This window comes from Diadema setosum, chromosome 8 (genome assembly GCF_964275005.1).
Source record: "Diadema setosum chromosome 8, eeDiaSeto1, whole genome shotgun sequence".
Taxonomy (NCBI): Eukaryota; Metazoa; Echinodermata; class Echinoidea; order Diadematoida; family Diadematidae; genus Diadema; species Diadema setosum.
In genome coordinates this window covers 4,010,699-4,030,698 of record NC_092692.1, presented here as the reverse complement: position 1 = coordinate 4,030,698, position 20,000 = coordinate 4,010,699, and the positions used below count along the sequence as shown (strand labels likewise).

The 20,000-nt window shown below is 39.3% G+C and overlaps 1 protein-coding gene across 1 annotated transcript in view; it reads right to left on the bottom strand.

Moving 5' to 3' along the window:
- LOC140231708 (flavin-containing monooxygenase 5-like) overlaps window positions 1-19,432 on the bottom strand; it is a 38,648-nt gene extending 19,216 nt beyond the window's left edge. The window contains exons 1-4 of the mRNA XM_072311862.1: window positions 19,277-19,432; window positions 4,967-5,106; window positions 4,193-4,514; window positions 63-118 (exon numbers count right to left, since the gene is read on the bottom strand). Of these exons, the coding sequence (XP_072167963.1) occupies window positions 63-118; window positions 4,193-4,514; window positions 4,967-5,106; window positions 19,277-19,415 (657 nt within the window). The 5' untranslated portion in view covers window positions 19,416-19,432. The remainder of the gene's footprint in view (window positions 1-62; window positions 119-4,192; window positions 4,515-4,966; window positions 5,107-19,276) is intronic.
- Between the last annotated feature and the right edge of the window lie 568 nt (window positions 19,433-20,000).

Here is a 20,000-nt window from a genome sequence, read left to right as displayed (position 1 = left end):
GAGTAAAGCCCCAGCCACAGCGAGCGAGGACATGGTCGGAGGGGCAGGTCGCTGCGAATTACCTTCTCGGCATGATCGCAGCACAACACGCACAGGTCCCCAGCCGACTGACAGGCTCCTTGAAGAAAAAAATATATCAGGTGACAAAATATTCCACTTCCAGGTTGTTTTGATCTGTTGGTTTGTTTTTTTCTCTCCCCTGAATTTCTTGAATGTTAAATTTTCTTCATGAATAATTAGTCAGAATTCAAGAAATATTTGCTGATTTATTCAAACTCTTACAGGAAACTAATACCTTTACGCACAACTTCGTTTCATTTGGTTCAGGAAGTTTTACATGGGTGTAATAATCAAAAGGAATTGGACAAAGGGTTATGGAAGACTTCCTTTTTACAAGAATCATCGACTAAAATAAAACAAATGTTCATTTTACACTTTATGTGTTTCTTTTCAAGTTCTGTTCGAATCAACAAATTTTGGCAACCAAATCGAATCAAGGATCTTCACCTACAAAGTGTTTCCTTCAAATGAAAAAGCTCTGGGTTGCGTTCTAACAATTAGGGATGCTGTCCATCTCGTAGAGTCGAGACGCATTATATGAATAAAATGTGATATACATGGAGAATTTCCTCTCTTATTTTATTTCACGCAAGGGACAACCGAGCAGGGAAAATAATATGTTGTATCACTGAAGTTGAAACAATCTAGGAAGGATATATGATGAAGATCATTCTTCTTTTTTTCCGTCTGGACAATATTTGAAGTCTCCAGGCAACGATTCAGAGGCGTAAAAGGTAGAAGGGCAAAGCCTGATAACTACAAGGAAAATGTTGGACATGGGAATACTAACGTACAGTTTGGAAAAGATGGGGATAACAGCAAGTGATGCCACTGGTTTGAAGGGTTTGTACGAGGGACATGCACGACTTACAAAGTTTGGGTTTTGTTTAAGGATTTTTTTTTTCACATTGACCGCGGCAAGACAAGTATTGTCGCCCCGTGTTAAGACAAAACAATGACTATGCCAAGTAATACTAGTAGAATTGCCAGTCCTGCAACTAAGACAGGGGGAGAGAATATCACTCCATAAGTATCACGGCAAAATCAAAAAGAAAGAAAAACAGGTCATAGTGCTGTATCAGCATCATCTGGGAAATGATTAAAAGGCAAAATCAAAAACAAAACATGCTGTTTTATAGACAGTTTTTGGATTGACTTTTTGGCCTCAGAAATGGCAATGCTTAGGTGTACCAAAATGAAAGTAAAGGGATTGATTGCCAGATTCAAGGACTTCCAACCCCCCCCCCTTTTTTTTTTCCTCGCATCATTTTGAGAGTTTTGAGCTTTGAGTTAATCTCCGTTGATCGAATGTTCTGTTTTGGTTAGTTTGTTTTGTTTTCTAATGTTTTAGTTGGGCTATAGGGTCTCTTAAATCAATGTAAAGCTCATGAAGAGTGCTCCCTTTCCCCCTCAAGTGTTCTTTGTGAACTAAGTGCTTTTAGGGTAAAAATGACTATCCACCCAACTACATTGAAAAGCAACAGGACCTGCTGTCCCATGGGGTTGTCATCACACACACACACACACACACACACACACACATACACACACACACACACAAGAACACACACACTTGGTCGAACTGAAAACAACAAGAAGTGGTCTTAGCAAAGGTTCGACATCAGCCATAGGTTTCCATGCGATCCAACAAGTAAAACTACATGACATTTATAGTATGTACACTGTATCCACATAAAGTGTGCAGTCGTTCTCTCTATTTCATAACTTTAACCCATCAAATCCAAGGGACCTCATTTCTGTGCTTTAATGTATTTAAACTGTTTGCATAATCTTTATCATTCATTGTTAGTGTCTCATTAGGTATCGGTCAACAATATTCTGTCATTTCAGCGCTTTATCAATCATATCAAGTCTCTTTGTTCAACTGCAGAATTCTGAAGTCTCCTAACTGCCGGTTCGATTACCAGATCTCTAATTGAATCTTAAATTGACAACACATTTTAGAAGACGAAAAGTCTCTCTTTTTCTCTGTAATCACCAATTTGAACAGATTTAATGACTTTAACAAGTTCCACGTATTTTTTTTTCTAAAATAATTTATAAGACGTGTATAGCAACATTCAGAGGGGCCAATCAATATGACAAGATGATTGTTTATTTAGGACAGATATTCCCTTCTAAAGGATTTGATGGGTTCAGACATCAAGAGGCACAGAGGGGTTGACGTCCACTCACTTCTCTTAAGGGTGACAAAAACTAAGCTGCCTGAAAACGATTGCTATGTCAAGTGATTTCTATTCGAAAGACGATATACGTTCGGGTCACTTATCGGATTTGTAACGGCCAAACAAACTTTTTGATTCGCTTTGTGACGATGGGCTCTTTATATAAGAAGTTACAGCATACACAAATTTGAATTGGACTCAGTCTAATCTTACGAGCGAATTAGAATTCTACAGTGTGTGTTGGTCTCAAGAGAATTAGCGTTTCATGACGTAATGACTGATGATTTATTCCATATTGGCAAGAATTTGCAAATAATATCATGAATACGGACAGTATGCCGCCAGAAGATATGGCCAAATTTGATTGCGTTTAAAGTGATTAGTCATTAATTTCCACTGAATCCACAAACGAACGGTCTGCCATAAGAATGAGTAAATCAGTGAATAAATATATCTTTAGTTCTTTCGAACACAAACAATATTAATTACGCATTGCATACATAATTATCAAATATATCTAAGATTTAATTTATTCAACAATTAATTTCGATCGCATTTCTGTTTTGTAATCCTTTATCCAAGGCGTCATGGTAAAGTTGCCTGCCATTAGCAGATAGAAATTTGTGATACAGATTATCAAAGTGAGGAGACTGGCCAATCTTGAGCACGAAAAAGTCTCAAATAAACATGAAATAGCTGATTGGTTTAAACAAAATATCAAAATTTCGTATTAACAGATTTATACGTGATGATAATCACATGAAAGGATGGGACCAAAATGACAAATCATCTTCCTGATGGTTGTGATCCTTAACACTTAAACGAATCCTAGTCAAAAATATAATGCATTAGTCAAAAATATAATGCGTAAGTCAAAGGAAGGTTCATCGTAAAAGGTATTAGTATTACTGAATAGCACTGTAACTATAACTGTCATCGTTGGTAAATGTTTCAATATATTATCATCGTCACCACCATCATCTTTATCACACTCATACATACTCTTAAGCATGAGATGTTACTGAAACATAGCATTGTTGTTGTACTTCCTTCCACAACATTTCAAGTATTCGACAATCTATATACAAGGATAATGGCGCTGCTGGTCATATGCTGGTACTATACCAGAAGCATCCTTTTCAATGTTGCCGCTAATGTACAGGAAAGTAAAGCCAGAATTGGAAGCGATACTATTATGATAATAACAATGGAAACAACGGCAACTACTGTCTTTCCCTTTTTTAGACCAGAGAGGAGCATTTTCACTGTTAAAACGAAAGGATACATTCCCAAATGTCTTTTTGTATATGACCAAAAGAGTCTTAAATTTGCGATTGGAAACCAGACAGTTTTGACACCCGACTGTGTAACTTTTTTAAAACCATAATTGCAATCTCTCTAAAGTGAAGTTTACATTGATAACTAGTTGTACTGGCATAGTATGACAGCTACAAATTGCGCTTGAGGATGATGTTTTTGACCTTTTATGATACACTGCCAACTTTGTATGTATATATAAAGAGTAATATGCCATCTTTGTATGTATAAAGAGTAATATTATCTGCTAACTTGTATAATCCAGAAAAAAGGGTAATGAATATTTTGAAAATGTCACAGTCCAAGGATAATATCTCCTAAAAAGTTTCTATATTCACTTTTTTTTCCTTTCCTTCAAGTGGAAGCTTATCTATAACATCAGGATTCCTGGAGTTTTAAGAAAAAGTGCGTGGAGGGTCACAACCATGATGGCATGTCTATTTCTTACAGAAATGCCTGTGACATCCTCTGCTACAATATTTCCCAAACCTATTAGTTATGACTTTTTAGATGATCATGCTCTTTACAGGAGGTTCCGATTCTGCATGTGATTCCTGTTTATCCATTTTTTGACCGTTGTGCTAAAACGTAACCAAGAAAGCAACCAAAAAAAGCAGCAAAAGACTTACCTACGACGACCACTCGCTTTCCTTTGAACTCGGATCCTCTCCGAAATTGGCAGCTGTGGACCACCTCCCCTGGAAAGTCGTCGAGCCCGGGGAAACTGGGAATGAAGGCCTTGGAATAGAGACCCGAACACACCATCACGGCGTCGAACTCCGTGGTGACCACGTGACCTTCTTTCTGTTCCCGTGTGTGCACCAACCACCTGCCCGTCGAGTCGTAGTCCTCAGCCTGCTCGATTTGCAGCACCTCGGTGTTAAACTGGATGTACTTTTCAAGTTCAAAGTGAGCCGCGTAGTCGCGGTAGTACTTGATGACATCAGTTCCCTGCGAATCAGTCAGATAAACGTATTATTCTTGCAAATTTAAGTGGTCTATTCAAATATTTTGTCACTACTTTCTGTCTCCGTAAGAACACTATTAAAATACATAAATAAAATACATAAATACATGTAAGTGTTTATGTGTGTATATCTGATACTATCACCCACAAAACACTTTCATGTATTAATATGCAATATCATGTAATTATGATATATTATTGTGTGTATCATTATGATAATGATACACACAATAACATGTAGTTAATGAAATCCCGTTTCATATTACGATGTCTGATTAATTTCAGTCATTTGCTTCTATATCTAAGGTATATGTGTGTATGTATACTAATATATGTATGTACGTATATCATAGATCATATACTACGATAGACTCATAGGCCTAACTAGGAGTTCTACATTTCTAGCTCGCTCTGCAAGACGCAGTCGTGACGGTACCTTAATGAAGGGCGGGGCGTCGTCGGGGAAAGGGAAGTCACTGTAGGCCATCATCTCCTTACAGACGTTGATCAACATTCCTTCGTAGATTCGAGGCGAGTTTAGGGAGCGGTCCTTCTCACGAAACGTCCATGTACCGCCTGGAAGCACGCAAAAACAACAACAACACACAAAGGGAGGGCCAAAACAAGAGAAAACATGAAGAACTTTTCTTTTTTTGTCCTAATGAAAAACAGGCACAAACAATGATTATGCATGTACATACGCCCAAATATTGCATCATTCACTTTAAGAATGCCACATTCATCATTTTGCAACGGTAGTTTCGTGCATTTTTCATATGAAATCTATTGCATTTTTCTGTCTTCAAGATTACGACATGCATCACTTTGTATCATAAATATAATTAATTTAGATAATGTTGTTACATGAATAATGTATAAAATATATGTTTATCTTCTTTAAAAGGAACCAACAAACACAAAAGCAGATTTGGCCCGTTTAGCCAGACATCCGCGAGACTTCCTTCGCACATCAGGCGGCTGCACGTCTCACTGTTGCAGTGCCCAGAGCTGCTGAGGAGACTTACCGACGTTCTTGGGACGATGTATTAAAGGTGTGCTGTGAATATAGGAGACAGCTAGGAAGTGGAAAGAAAATCTGACGACGAAGAGAATCCATCTTCTGAAAATCGGCGTGGCGAAAGATGAACAGGGGGCCGGCAAGGCGACGGTCCGGGTCGAATTGGGTCAACCAAACATCGAGGTGGAAAATGATACCATCCTGTCCATTGAAATTGACCATGAGGATGCAAATGGTCAGTATACTGGGACGGCGTAAAGGAGTTTATCTCCGCTGCTGAGCCAGTTATCTACTCCTCGGTTCGTCACCCTCATCTCCGACGTGAGTTTTGCAAAACACCTATGAGGCTCTCACGGACGACATCACTGGGAAAGAGAATTAAACAACTGCACTTCAGAAAAAGGTAAAAAATCTGGAGAGATCCCTTGCAGATGATGTACAAAACATACAGGACACAGGAGGAAGAGCAGGAACAGTACAGTAGACGAAAGTCCCTCAGGAAGTACGGAATACCTGAAAAGCCGAATGAGAAAACAGAGGAAATTGTCCGTATACGATATACCGTTGTGGGAAGAAAAAAGCTGAAAATCGAACTCCCCTAGTCTGATATTGCAAACAGTAACAGGATCACAACAAAATCAAGACAGGGAGCCAGATTATGTCAGGTTTAGTCGATGTCATTGTCAATTAAATTCAGTCTAATTTACTGTCCACTTTGAATTCAAAATTTCATTCTTTTCAAGTCTTACACTGTATTCTAAAAATATGATCATGAATCACATCAGGACATGAATCATAATTATAACAAATTATATGTAACATAATAACCAGGGAGGTGGGAAGAGAACCCCTGATATAACATCATGTGTAACCAAACGTTTGACTTGAAAAAAGCTGGAAAAGTACACGTCTGTCTACAGCTTATCTTGTATAATGGGCCAGTCACAAATCAGTTGCGATGCGTCGGCGATGGGTAAAACCCGGGAAACCCGTCGGAGGCGCTCTCCGGACGCCTGCGGCTTGTCGCAGATTTTTTAGGCATCGCCACACCCGTCGCGGTCCCTAACTTTGAACTTAAAATTGCAAGATTGCTCGCAAGATTTTTCACCCATTTTTGGCATCCCAGACACAATATCCGATGACCTACGATGCCCTCCGATTAATCGGAGGCGTCCTCCGAATAATCTGAGACTAGTCGCAAGATTCTGTGTGGGATTGGAAATTCAGGTTGAGATTCAATGTCTGCGAGTAGTCTCCGGCGCCCTCCGACTGAATCGGAGGCGCCCTGCGACGATTCGTACGCTTTCTGTGATCGTCTCCGACGATTCGTACGGTGGAATCGTAGTAAATCGCCGTGTATATAAGGGCGCCTCCGACCGGATCGCTAAAAGTTTGAGACGCCCTTGCTGCAGGAGGCTGTGACAGAAGATTTTGAAGATTAAAAATTAAAAGAAAAGACGATCGGAGACTAATCCCACGATTTTTCGACAAAACCGGGTCAAAATCCTTGAAAAAAATCTCAGACAATGTGACTGCTCCACTTTTATTAGGATTATTGCTAGGATTGTTCAAGGATTCTTTACTTTTCTACGACGACCCCCGGCCAAAACTAATCCCCGACAGATCGCCGACATTGTGACTGGGCCATTAGTGGGGAGAGCGGAAAGAAATTACCATCACAAGGACATATCTTCCTTAGAAAGAGGCTGGTCATTATGCGGCGAGACATGAATCAATATATTTATTGTCTTCCTAATCTGTGAGGTAGATCTATAATTTGGCACATACCTCCAGTACTGAATGGCGGTATAGAACATTGGTTCGAAGGGAATAAGACATTTGAGACACTTATGTCTTGAATATCCTTGGAAAGGCCATGGTGAAATAATAGGGGTTAGGTAATCCAGGGAGGTGTAAGAAAAGGAGAGACAACTCCTGCTCTCCTTTGAAGGATGCGCGGCACCGCCGAGAAGTTATGCGCTTAACTACAGGTGGAAATCAGGTGCTTTGACAAAAGAGAGCATCAATAATCGGGACTAGCGCTCTCACATCTAGAAATACTTGCCCCTATTGCATTTCGCTCTCTCTCTTTCAATGTGATGGCAACAATGAATTTGTGTACCTTGAATTGGAGCAGCGAATCAAAATGCAGTGTAAAACTGACAATTTTAACAGCAAATAGTTTAAAAGCACGCTGGAGTACGCTTTAGCGGAGTACTTTATTTGAAAGATCAAAATATCCCAGATTAAAGGATAGAAAACTAACATGCGGAAATGTGCGCATTATAGAAAAATATTAGGTTTTTAAGAGGGCCTAATTTTCATTTCATTTCGATTTGCGCATTACGAAGAAACTAGAAATACATGTTTATAATATTGAATTCTTTCCTAAACTACTCTTAATCAATTCGAGTATTCGATTTGAAATTTGACGGGGAAATAAAGCTTGTAATTCAACGAAAGGTGAAATGCGTTTTTCTTCTCCGAACTTCGCCTTGCAACTAGAGCGGTGCAGAGCATGACTTCAAAGCGTATAGTGGAATGCCAGACATCCCATTGTAACGCTTTGAACCCAAACATGTGTTTGCATGAATTACGAGGGAGTTGTCTCTCCTTTTCTTACACCTACCTGGTTCCACTTAGCGCATCAGCAGAAAAAGGTCATATTTTTTTGCACTAATAAGTTTATCGGCTTTTAAATTCTCTCAGATTAGCATTTGTAATTTCAGGATTATTCTTGTAATCCATTATAAATGGTACTTTCCAGCTCAACCACTGGACAGGAACTTAGTGTTCATTAAAGCCTAAAGTATTTGACAATATTGTAATAGACGGTGTTGGTTATGCATTCAACTCAAACACTGAAATGGTGCTTCCCCAAGTGCAACTACTATTTTGCCGGGTCGCTTACCTCTGGTCATCTGGTCTACGCAACGGTTCATTCTTTTTTTCAGCATAAATTCCATAAATTGGTAGGTCTGACAAGCTTTATATGCATTGTAGCCCTTTGAAAGTATGTGCCTAACCAACTGATGAGAACAGAGGTCACAAGGTCATTATGCACAAGTATGCACATGAGCTAATTACGAACCGGCTACTTAAGTAATTGAACATCGTCTGTCCGTGCGTTCCGTATCCAGGCGCGTGAAATTACATTGCCGGGCATCTCGAAATGTCTCGGGTCAGATGCGAGACGTACAGGGACAGATGTGTTAATGGGAAACATTCCGCCACGCATGGAGGTATAGCGAGTTCCTACAAAGTGTGGACAGGCTCTCAGAGCCGTGTACCCATCCAGTCAAAGCCCCCCCCCCCCCCCTAAAAAAAAACACAACAAACAAACAAACAAACAACAACAAACAAACAAACAAACTAAACCAAAAAAAAAAAAAAGGTCTCATATACTTAGTATTTTAGAACAGATGGTAATTATGACAGGAGAGGGAAAAACGGAGTCGATCAGAGCATGGAGCTACGACCGATTGTAGTTCCATGGACAGAGAGAGGTAATGACTCTTTGCATGCAGCCAGTACTTATTCGGTGTGTTTGTTGTGATTATTTTTTAATAGTCTGCCAGCGCATTTTGCATGCAAGCACACGAAATAATATTGGCGTCCAGGAATGTCTCAGAAATGATCTGTATTATACAATGCAGTTTATACACACATTCCACCACACATGGCGGTATATATGGCGCGGGGTTTCTAAACGGGTACTTGAGCCGTTTACTTTCAACAGACAAAGTCTTAATTAAAGGACAAGTTCACCTTCATTAACATAAGGATTGAGAGAATGTAGCAATATTAGTAGAACACATCATTGAAAGTTTGAGGAAAATCGGACAATCCGTTCAAAAGTTATGAATTTTTGAAGTTTTTGTGCAGTCACCGCTGGATGAGAAGACTACTGCAGTGTATGATGTCACATGCGTACAACAATATAAGGAAAATATAAAGAGAATTTCACAAAATTTAATCTTTTGAAAAAAGTACACATTCCCTTTACTCGTTACTGACATATGTTATAGGTAATATTATTCCCATTGCCTTTAGAAAGAGGCAAGTCAAGTGCTATTTTATTATGCGAAAAAAGTGAAAATAATAATGTTGAATTTTTTTCTTTACATCTTTTCATTTCATTTCATTTTATTATATTCTTCTCCTTTTTCCAACAGAACATAACACAGTATAAATTAGGAATCATATCACAATCGTGTACATACATCTTGCAAATGAATGATACAATAATAAAGTTACATGTATGTATACGCAAAAAAATACAAGGTTATGTTTCAGTTGAAAAAAAAAAAACATCTTTACATCTTCTTTATACTGTTGTACTCATATGACATCACGAGCCTTAGTAGTCTCCTCATCCAGCGGTTCCAACACAAAAGTTTTAAAAATTCATAACTGTTGCATCGATTGTCAAATTTTCCTCAAACTTTCACTTATGTGTTCTACTAATATTGCAACATTCTCTCAATCCTTATGTTAATGAAGGTGAACTTGTCCTTTAAAGTCTCACAATGAAATCACAACTGAAAAACGACAAAGACTTGAATCGGACAAGGGGATAAAATATAAACTTTTCGAATTCCATCCAGTGTTGTAAATACTGATGAGAATATAGACTATAGTGTGCCTGTGAATTCCACATGTATGAACAGGAAGTAACATCGGCATTCGAAATGTCTCGGACTTGGTGTCAACCAGTATACAGTGTACAGACAAGACTTGGTTTAAAGGGAAACATTCTCCAACATTATGACGGTAGAAATTGCAAGGGATTCCTGTACAGATTCTCAGAGCGGTTTACTTCGTCAAAACCTAAAAAGTGTCACATAGATAATCTTACCAATAATCAGGGAAGGTTGTGAGAAAAAAAAAAATACTGTCTAAATAGTTCAGTGCAGGGTACTGTAAACGTGCACAAAAGTGTATACTATATAGCACACGTATAGGCCTAAATAGCAAGTATACAATTCTTGATAGGCCGCTTCAGCTGTGTATGGTGCATTGTGTAATTATTGTTTCTGTGTTTGTGCGTAGGTCAGTTGCGCATTTGCATTCATTCAATTTGTTTTCCTTATTTACATATCCACGGATCCATAATTATAATTACAAGAGACAGACACAATAATCTGCATGCAAGCGAAAAAAAACAACAAACAAACACAAAATGAAAATAATGAAGTAAATTAAGAACACGGTCAAGGAACAAAGGATGAAACCTGAATGAATGACTCTTGGTGTCAATCGATATGCAATGAGAATGACAAATTAAGAGCTGTAGTGCACGGAAACCTTCCAAAGTTTATTAAAAAAGAATGATCCAAGATTGAAACTTTGAAGTCATGCTCAACAGCATCCAGAGCTAAAGATATCCCGCAGTGCTTCTCTGGGAGCCCCTCAATGGAAATGCCAGAAGACCAAGACCCGAGAAGACAATCATGTCATATCGACTTATTGGCCCGAATTCACGAAGGTGGTACAAATGAAACCATGGTTTAAACCATGGACAAAAACTATGGAACGCCAAGTGTCGCATGGAATATTTCGTTACGAAATCAGTCATTTCGTCGATGAAATGTTTATTTTGTAACGAAATGATAACATGTTGTAACTAAATGAACATTTCTTCCACGAAATAATAATTTCGTTAACGAAAAGGTCATTTTGTCGACGAAATGACCAATTTCGTAACGAAATATTCCGTGCGACACTTGGCGCTCCATGGTTTTTGTCCATGTTAAACCATGGTTTCATTTGTACCACCTTCGTGAATTCGGGCCATTGAGGATGGACACTGGTCTTCAGCAGACACAAGACATCGCTGAGACAATGAAAGACAAAGACTGATGCTGAAGAGAACTTCTTCATTCTGCTCGAGTTTTATCCGACTTGATTGATTAATTGATTGATTTGCTATTCTTAGGCAAACGAAAGATTGCTGTATAAGCCAATTCGGGGTTAGCTCATGTACAGATGGGTATATACAAATGACCTTTCTTCTTTCTCAGTTGATTAGGCAATCCGCTCGTCTTCAGGCAACAGAATGTATCAGCTTGCCCGACATAACAATTTATGGAATTCATCACGGCATCAGTCATGTTCAAATAAAGGATCAACTCATGGAGACCGGGTGACCAGAATGATCCATCAATAATTGGCACTTTGAAAAGCATCCATTTCATTATTTTCCATTGAATGTAATGACAACCACTTTCTTTTGGTTTTTGCCAAATACTACTTTTACTGTCAGGTGGATGTGATGGCAAGCACTACTTGCAAGAATTACTTGAATAAGCATTACATCACAGATGCCTATCTCAGTGAATTTAAAGACCAGCATGCTCTAATGGTACAAATGACCTTTTTCTGCTCATGCTCAAAGTGGAACCCCGAACTGGCTTATGCGATAGGTACGGGGATGTTATAATTCATTGAGTGATTTGAATACTCATGGTGGTGTTGAATGAGCGGTTTTCGTCATATTATATTCAAATTTTATTCATGCCTTTTAAACAGAGGTTGTTCTTGACAATCCTGAAAGTTTGTCCGAGGCTTGTCCGACAAGTCATAGCAACCAGTAACACATTATATGCAAAATGAATTCGAGTAATTACATTTCATTTAAGAAGAGCAGATTAATGGAATAGCTCGTCTGTGTTCCCTGGAATGAAACATCCATAAATTGGATACATTACGAAAAAGCAGTTATTTAACTGTATGTTACGTAAAATTGGTAAATTGTTTGGATATCAATTCACTGAAACTTGTGTATAACTTGATTATTCAAATATTCATAGATTAATCGTGTTCAGTCTTGGGGAAATTGCTGTTTTTAAATTAGATATATTATTTATCGTTTACAAACAGGGCAGCATGAATCCTTACATCAAACTTTGATCATAAAACTGTCGACGGAAAGGATCCTAAGTTTTTGAAATTACAAGCATCATAAAATACAAGGAATATATATATATATATATATTTTTGTTTGTTTTGCCAACGCTCATGTTTAAACGCATATGGACTTGCCCTAGCCGAATGCGCAGTAATATTGAGACGATTTTTGACAGGCATGCTTTTAACACAGGAGCAGCTAATTCTTTGAATGTGGTACCATCTGGACTGAATGGCTGAATGTTTTACAAGCTACTTGAGATATGCAGGAGTTATAAATGACACTAAGTTATAAATGACACTATACCACCTGTCTGAAAGAAATTACAGTCGTTACCAGCTTTCAAAGCTTTTATGAGAAAATTAATGTACTTTCATTAATTGGTTTTCTTGTTTTTTTTTTTTTTTTTTTGTGTGTGTGTGTGTGTGTACATTGCCATTGGGGAGATTCTAATATCATTGTGCGTTTCTATTTCCTTTTTTTCCACATTGTGCCTTTCGGTAGTCACCTGAATTTTGTGCACGAGTGATCATTTTAGCTTTTAATTGTCAATATCTTTGTGTGGTGTTTGCGTGCAGGTTTGTGGTATGCATTTGTGGTATGTGTACAGCTTTCTATTGTTTGGTTTGTGCCATAATACATGACTGTAGTCATCTATACAGTGACTTACCCTCCTTGGACTTAACTATGCAAACAGTAGGGTAGACTCTGATATGCATTAGCTTTTCTGTTTCTGATGGCTTGTAAATTGAAGTTCCTGGTGGTATAATTTATAAACAATTTCAAATCTATATCGCGACGGCTTTAATGTTTAATATGCTGTGTTTTCATATCATTGTTCATGCCTAAATATATAAATATGATACCTTTGTTGTTCTGACATTTTCAACACCTGGTTCTAAAATGTATCACTGATTCAAGATGAGCATGTGCTCTTTAACTATTGTTTGCTTTTGATTAAATCTTACGCGATAATTAGAAATCATTTATATGAAATATTAAAGAGCATATAACAACTAAGAAAAATTCAAAGTTTACTCGATGAAAATCGGTTCTGAAATAGCTAAGATATCCAGAAACAAAGCAAAACATAGTGGTCTCGATAAAAGATTGGTAACACCTTTTATGAGGACCTCTTTGCTTTTGGATATTTCAGCCATTGTCAACCGATTATCCTCAAATAAACTTTGAACTCCACTTAGAATGTTGTATGTTCTTTAAAATGATATTTCATGTAAGTGGTTTCTAGTTATCTCGCAAAAAGATACAACCTGAATCAGCATCTCGACCAAAACTTACACAATCCCTTTAAGCTCCATGCTCGTGTAGCGGATGGCGTGTTTTTTCTGTGCTCCTGAGTGTCCAGCTGTGTTGACGTACGTCTGTGTGTGCGTGTGCACGCATAATATTTGTATGAAATATTATGATAATGGCCCACTGTCCATAGGCCTATAAGAGATCAGTGTAATGACCGTGTTTCGTTTGTAGGTGGGAGGCACTTATCACGCACTCAATGGTGTAAATTTCCTTGGTTTAAAGAGGCATTCCAGACGATTTTCATAATTTCACATCCTGTACTGTACATACAGCTCCATGTATAGATTTGTGGAATTCATTGTGATCCTTGAGCAGAGAAATCAATACTCTGAAAACCCAAAACAAATTACACTGAACAAAGATAATGACATAGGAGCCTCACATATTTCAGAAATGTAGCAATGTAATTTCATTACAATAGCACGTGCTTATACAAGTTCACATGTGCAGAATTTATGCATGCCTTCTTCTTTTGTTCTGCTTCCTTCAGCTACTATATACTCATGCATTCTTATGGTGAGGCTGCCATGTCATCATCCTTGATTTGTTATAAATTTTTGAAAGCACTCCTATTCCTCATCCCAATCACTACAAATTCTGAAACTCTGCACCCAGTGTAACCAATTTATAGTTGTTCATGTAAAAGTCTGAAAATCATCCGGAGGTTAATGAAGGATGTAAGGCGCCCTTCTAGACCTCGAACCTTGCCTGGTTCAATAGATCCATGAACAAGTCGTCTAACCAATGGGTGTTGTGTTTCTGTGTAGTGATGCACTGGCACTTAATTCCCTTTAGGATCTTTCATAAATTAGGTCCTATATATTGTAGGCCTACTTCATGCATCTTATACCAGTTTAAGTATTTTAGTGACAAAGGTCATGTCAAACACGTGACTACAGAATGCCGACAAGCAAGAGATCACGTGCGTGTAAGCTCACGTGACGTCATGTATACAAAATAAATTGCGCCCCAGTCGACCTCAAAGATAATGAACTTCACAGATGTAGGTTTATTCCACGTGGAGGGGGTAGCGGATGGCATTCAACCTGCCGTACGCAGGGTGCCCCTGTACTGTAGCTACATTCACAACACGGATACATCAACCATAGAGCTATATATAGGTAGACTCATGCATCAACCATCCTCGAAACATATCAAATTGCTCTTAGTAAATAAGAACCCTCCCTTTATGCCTGACGTTGAGCAATCGCCAGAGACCGACTACATTCTCTGTGTTTGTACGTGCAGCTCCATGATGTAACAAAGAAATGGTGCGACAAAGAAGTGGCGTGGAGCAGCTCTTCCAAACGAGGGCAGGAAGTATCACAACCTGAAAGTCACCTTGAATATCACGCATGCGTCTCCACATGACTCGTATGAGGTACCATACACTGCTTTCAACATTTTCCAGCTATTCCCCTCAGGCTCATAACAAAATAGCAATCGTGAATCAAGATCGAGGGCTTATTTTACTCCGCGCAACCCGTTTCTTCGCTATACCTCTATAGATGCAGTTTTGTATATATCTGTTATATATATTATGTGTATATATATTACAGCAGTATATAATGCCTCGAGCTTTTTCTAGCAACAAAGGATAGGATTAGGTTATAAAAGTTATACATTTTCATGAGAATCCCTTAGTTTTCTTTAAAATTGTGATCATAAAGAAAATGTTGAGCGAAGGTCCATTTTTACTCCATGGGTCGAATAAAACGGACCCAGGTGAATGTGCACGGGCAAGACGGACCCCACTGTGATGGCCGTCACACCATTTACGTACAAGTTTTCCTGTGATTGAGTGATTCACCTGTTTGTAATTTCCTGAAGTATCACCTAGTATGGAACAGCATGGATTTATGTTTGGATGATAAATAGAAAATCCTTGGTAAAGAAATGGCAGTCGTAAATGCCGATAGTAGTTTCTAATTTGTGGTCTTTTATCGTCGCGCAATGGGTTAAGTCGATAAGACAAACTTCAATAACAAAATCTCTGATTTAGATTTAATTACATTCATATTCATACTCTTTTTTTTTCTTCTCGATCCTCTCGCATAGAACGCAACTTCCAAAATATAAATCAATCGTTCGTTTCCAAATACTTTTTACTATTTTTCTTAATCATACCAGTTTTTCTTTTACTTTTAAGCGATTGAGGATTTTCTTTTTGTTTCAATTATAGAAGACAAGTACGTTACTATGATATAAGATGAAAGCGGTGAGGAACATGAATGCGAAATCTGCATTCCACGATGACGGTGAAGATGAATTAATGAATACATGCTCCATGCACAGCAGTCATGGAAAAAAGACTAGAGTCGTGATGGGGTTAGAATTTTGACAAGTCCTATTAGAAGCTGAGGATTGGAAAAAAAAAACTAACTGCGAGGCAACGTGTAAGCGAAACGAGAGACCGAATGACGCAGCCACTATCGAGCTTTGAACGCTGGTAGTCACCTGGAGCGAACCATGAGGGGTCGGTGTCATTCGCCCGTTTTCTGGTGTCTAGACATGAGGGAGTACCCTGGGGATGAGAGTCTTCGACTCTCTGGGTGGATCACTTCACTGAGTTAACACCAAAGAATCTCTTTGATTAGCACCTTGCTCTTTGCGATGAATGAAAATGTTCTTTAAATGGAATATTTTGCATGCATGTAAATTCCCTTACACAAGAGAATTGCGGTGAGTTGGCTCAGTCGGTAGCGCGTTTGCCTCCGACCCAAGCGACCCGGGTTCGAACCCAAGTCTAGACTGAGCAATGTCGTGTGTTATCATACCGTCCCCTCTAGCAAGAGGCAAAACACTCTGTCCCTCGGATAGGATATATTTTAGTGGAGGTTCCGTGCGTGAGAGAGTCACAACTCATGCAGTAAAAGATCCCGCTTCATTCATGCACCGCAAAAAAAAAAAAGAAAAAAAAAAGAGCAGAGTGTTTAACCCGGTGAAGTGGTCCCGCCTGCGCTCACATCCAACTGGACCACATGGAAGACCAACTTAGCATAGCTGAATATGGGCTATCCAGCCATCTTCTCAGATGGAAAATTAACAAACAACTAATATCTTATCCGAGGAAGAGAGCGTTTCTCTCCCCCCCCCCCCTCCCCCTTTCCTCGAGGCAGCGGCATGATTATGGAGTTACAACAGGTTTATCGGCTCAGTGGGAATCGATGACCCGATTCAGTTGATTGTGAAGCAGATGTGCAGGGAGGTTGACTGAGCCACATCGCCGCCCTTATTTGATATTATGAATAATTCATACTGTCTAGTACGCAAATCTGCAGGGAAGACCCGGGTTGCATGCACTGATCGAGTTCAGTGGTTTCGCATGGCCTCGCGGCTGGACTTCTCGTGCAGTAGTACTTATCGACGCCCCTGGCGCGCTGCTGGGAGTCGATATCAATTGTCTGGCTCAAACTTCGATATCGAGGGATACAGAATCTAACCAAGGAGGTACTAGTACCTCCTTGATCTAACCCTAACAGCGCCACGACCGTCAACTAACGTAAGGCTATGTAATACACGGTGGTGAGGCACGTAGATGTTAGTCTCATTCCTCAACCGCGATGCCTTGTCAAAGGCTATGACGCGGTTGGTGAGTTATCCGGCGAAAGCACTTTCTAATTAATCGCAAGTACTCATCCGTTACCAGAGAGGGGTCTCACCTGCCTATCCGTTACTAATGGCAACTACATAATTATACAGAAGACTGCAAACGTCGATGCCATTACCCCGTCGTGGATGGATGGATGGGCCCAGTTACAATGCCTTTGAAATTCTATTAATTGACATTAAGTTTATATCAAAACAATCAGACTCATGCTTGGATATGAAAATGTCAGATTTCCTTCTCTTTTATAACCTAAGAGAACCTCGATTTCATTGTCTCTTCCATATGATAATAATGTAGTAGCGCAACAATCCATCCAAGTTATGCGAATATACTTTTCCGTGATCAAAGATAATAAGAAAGATTAAATGCGATTATCAAGACCACTGGTAATCCCTGTAAGTGGGTATTGGCTTGGAGACATTATCTATATAAGCTAGTAACGACCGGGAAGCGACTCGAGTCTCGTTGGTCGCGGAGACGTTTCCACGACGTCCCCGCGACGTCTCCACGACGTCTCCTGGAGACAAGCCTGGTCTCCGGAGAGTGGCAGGAGAACAAACACGCTTGATTCCCCCCCCCCCCCCCCCACCCTTTCCAGTCTCCATGAAGTCTCAGAGACGTCTCCGCGACGTCTCCTTATAGTTGCAGCCAAGTGCCGGAGACAAATTTTGTGCGCGACGTCTCTGAGACGTCCCCGCGACCTCGCGGAGACCAACTGTGACCTGAAAGAGACGTCGCGGAGACGTTCCCGCTCTTTTCCGGGTGAATGAGTTGGCATTTGTTTAAAGACGTATTGTTTGAGACCGCAAGTGATTTCTTGTTTGTTTGGTGTGTTTTTTTTTTTTTTTCGAGTTTTGTATTGTTTTTACTCAGAGTCTACTATTGATGTGTACCCATTATGGTCCTCCTCATGTCATAAACTGCACTCTACTCTGCAAATGTGCTTCACAAATATGACAAATTAATTAATCTATAGGTCATATTTACGACGCTGTTTTAAATCTTTTTTTTAAGCTTCACAAAATACATGATGAAACAAATGACGGTTGAATCCGCTATTTCTTTCGATTGAAACTCACTTAAATGTTCGTTTGATTGCATGGCTCTTTACAAATAATCGTGTTTGTTTCGTTGTTTGTTCAACAAGAACGATTCTCTTATTTATTCTATAGAAAGGAATTGAATGCCTCTTAATCCCTTTTTTTTCTTTTTTTTTTAGTGTTTCAAACACTTGCATGGATATTGGATTTTATCAATTTCCCAGTAGCATCGCAGAAGTATGCTTAAATTCTGCACAAACTAAGGCACTCCAAAACTAAAATCTGTCTAAACCAATTTTCTATAAATTTGACCGTCCATTGTTCCAGCACAGATCAGAATGAAAATAAGAATCTAGCGTAAAAGTTGGTTACCCTATCGGTACCCTTCCTTGACACATCAAATAAGCCCGTTGACAAATGATTGACCAAAACCACGTGAATGGAACAGCTCTTTACTTATTGTGGCTCAAGTGTTTTATAAAACACGGCTAGTGACTTACACAGTCTGAATCAGAGACAAGTGCCGGAAATCATGTTATATCTACGGCTCCAGGTTTATGTGTCTTTTGCCATAAAAATAAAATGCCTCAGACAAGCAAGCGGGTTGCAGTTCATTTCAAGTTACAGTACAGTTGGATGAATAAAAACTTATTTGTGACAGACCCGACAAGCAATATTTTAATCCTCACAATCGATCCACTACACTCACTGCACTATTCACAAGGTTCATCCAAGCTGAGAGGTGAGACTGATTCAAGTAACTATGTGAATCCTGCGTGTTACAGACTGTATCACGTTTTCAGATTCATCTGTCTGAAGACCTGTTCGGCCTGAAAATCGGCAAGACTTACCGAAGAATGCTTCTTTCTCAAAGCAAACAGGTTCAAATCCCTCTTCGAGGCATGTTTTAATCGCGGCCAGGCCCGACACACCACCACCGATTACGGCTACGCGAAACATCATCCTTTTTCTACCGGTATATTGAGACATGCATGTGCAGAGGAGACTCCAGGGGCGTCTGACCGCATCCGACAAGTAGCAAATGCTTAGAGCGGTCGACGTAGGTCTTGAGTCGTGCTGACAATGAGAAGAGAACTACGATATTTCTGTAGTCGTACGCGTACGCGCACGCCAAATGCAAAGGACGTTGTATAGCTTGCTACAGGGGCATTACGCTGAAAGTGTATTATGTGAAATACACGTCTACGAATATGGCATGTACAACTTCGGAGGTTCAAGAGATGGAGTAACAACAGTGTCATTCCCTTTGATCCCACGTTTGATGCCGCCACTAAGAAATATTTGAAGTATGAAACTGAGCTGCCTCACAGAAAGGAAGACAACTGATTCATGTGGCATTGCATCATGACTCGTCATTCTCAATGGAAGATATGTCTTTATGATGGTAATTATTTTTCGCTGTCCCTTCCTATGAAACATGAGCGGTACATAAAGGTACAGACACAGGAAAGTGCAAACAAAAATTCCACAAAAAATTGACGAAATAAGAATTAAAATTACCCGACTTTACATGTTTTTACACTAATCTAACATTGTATAAATGAATAAAGAACT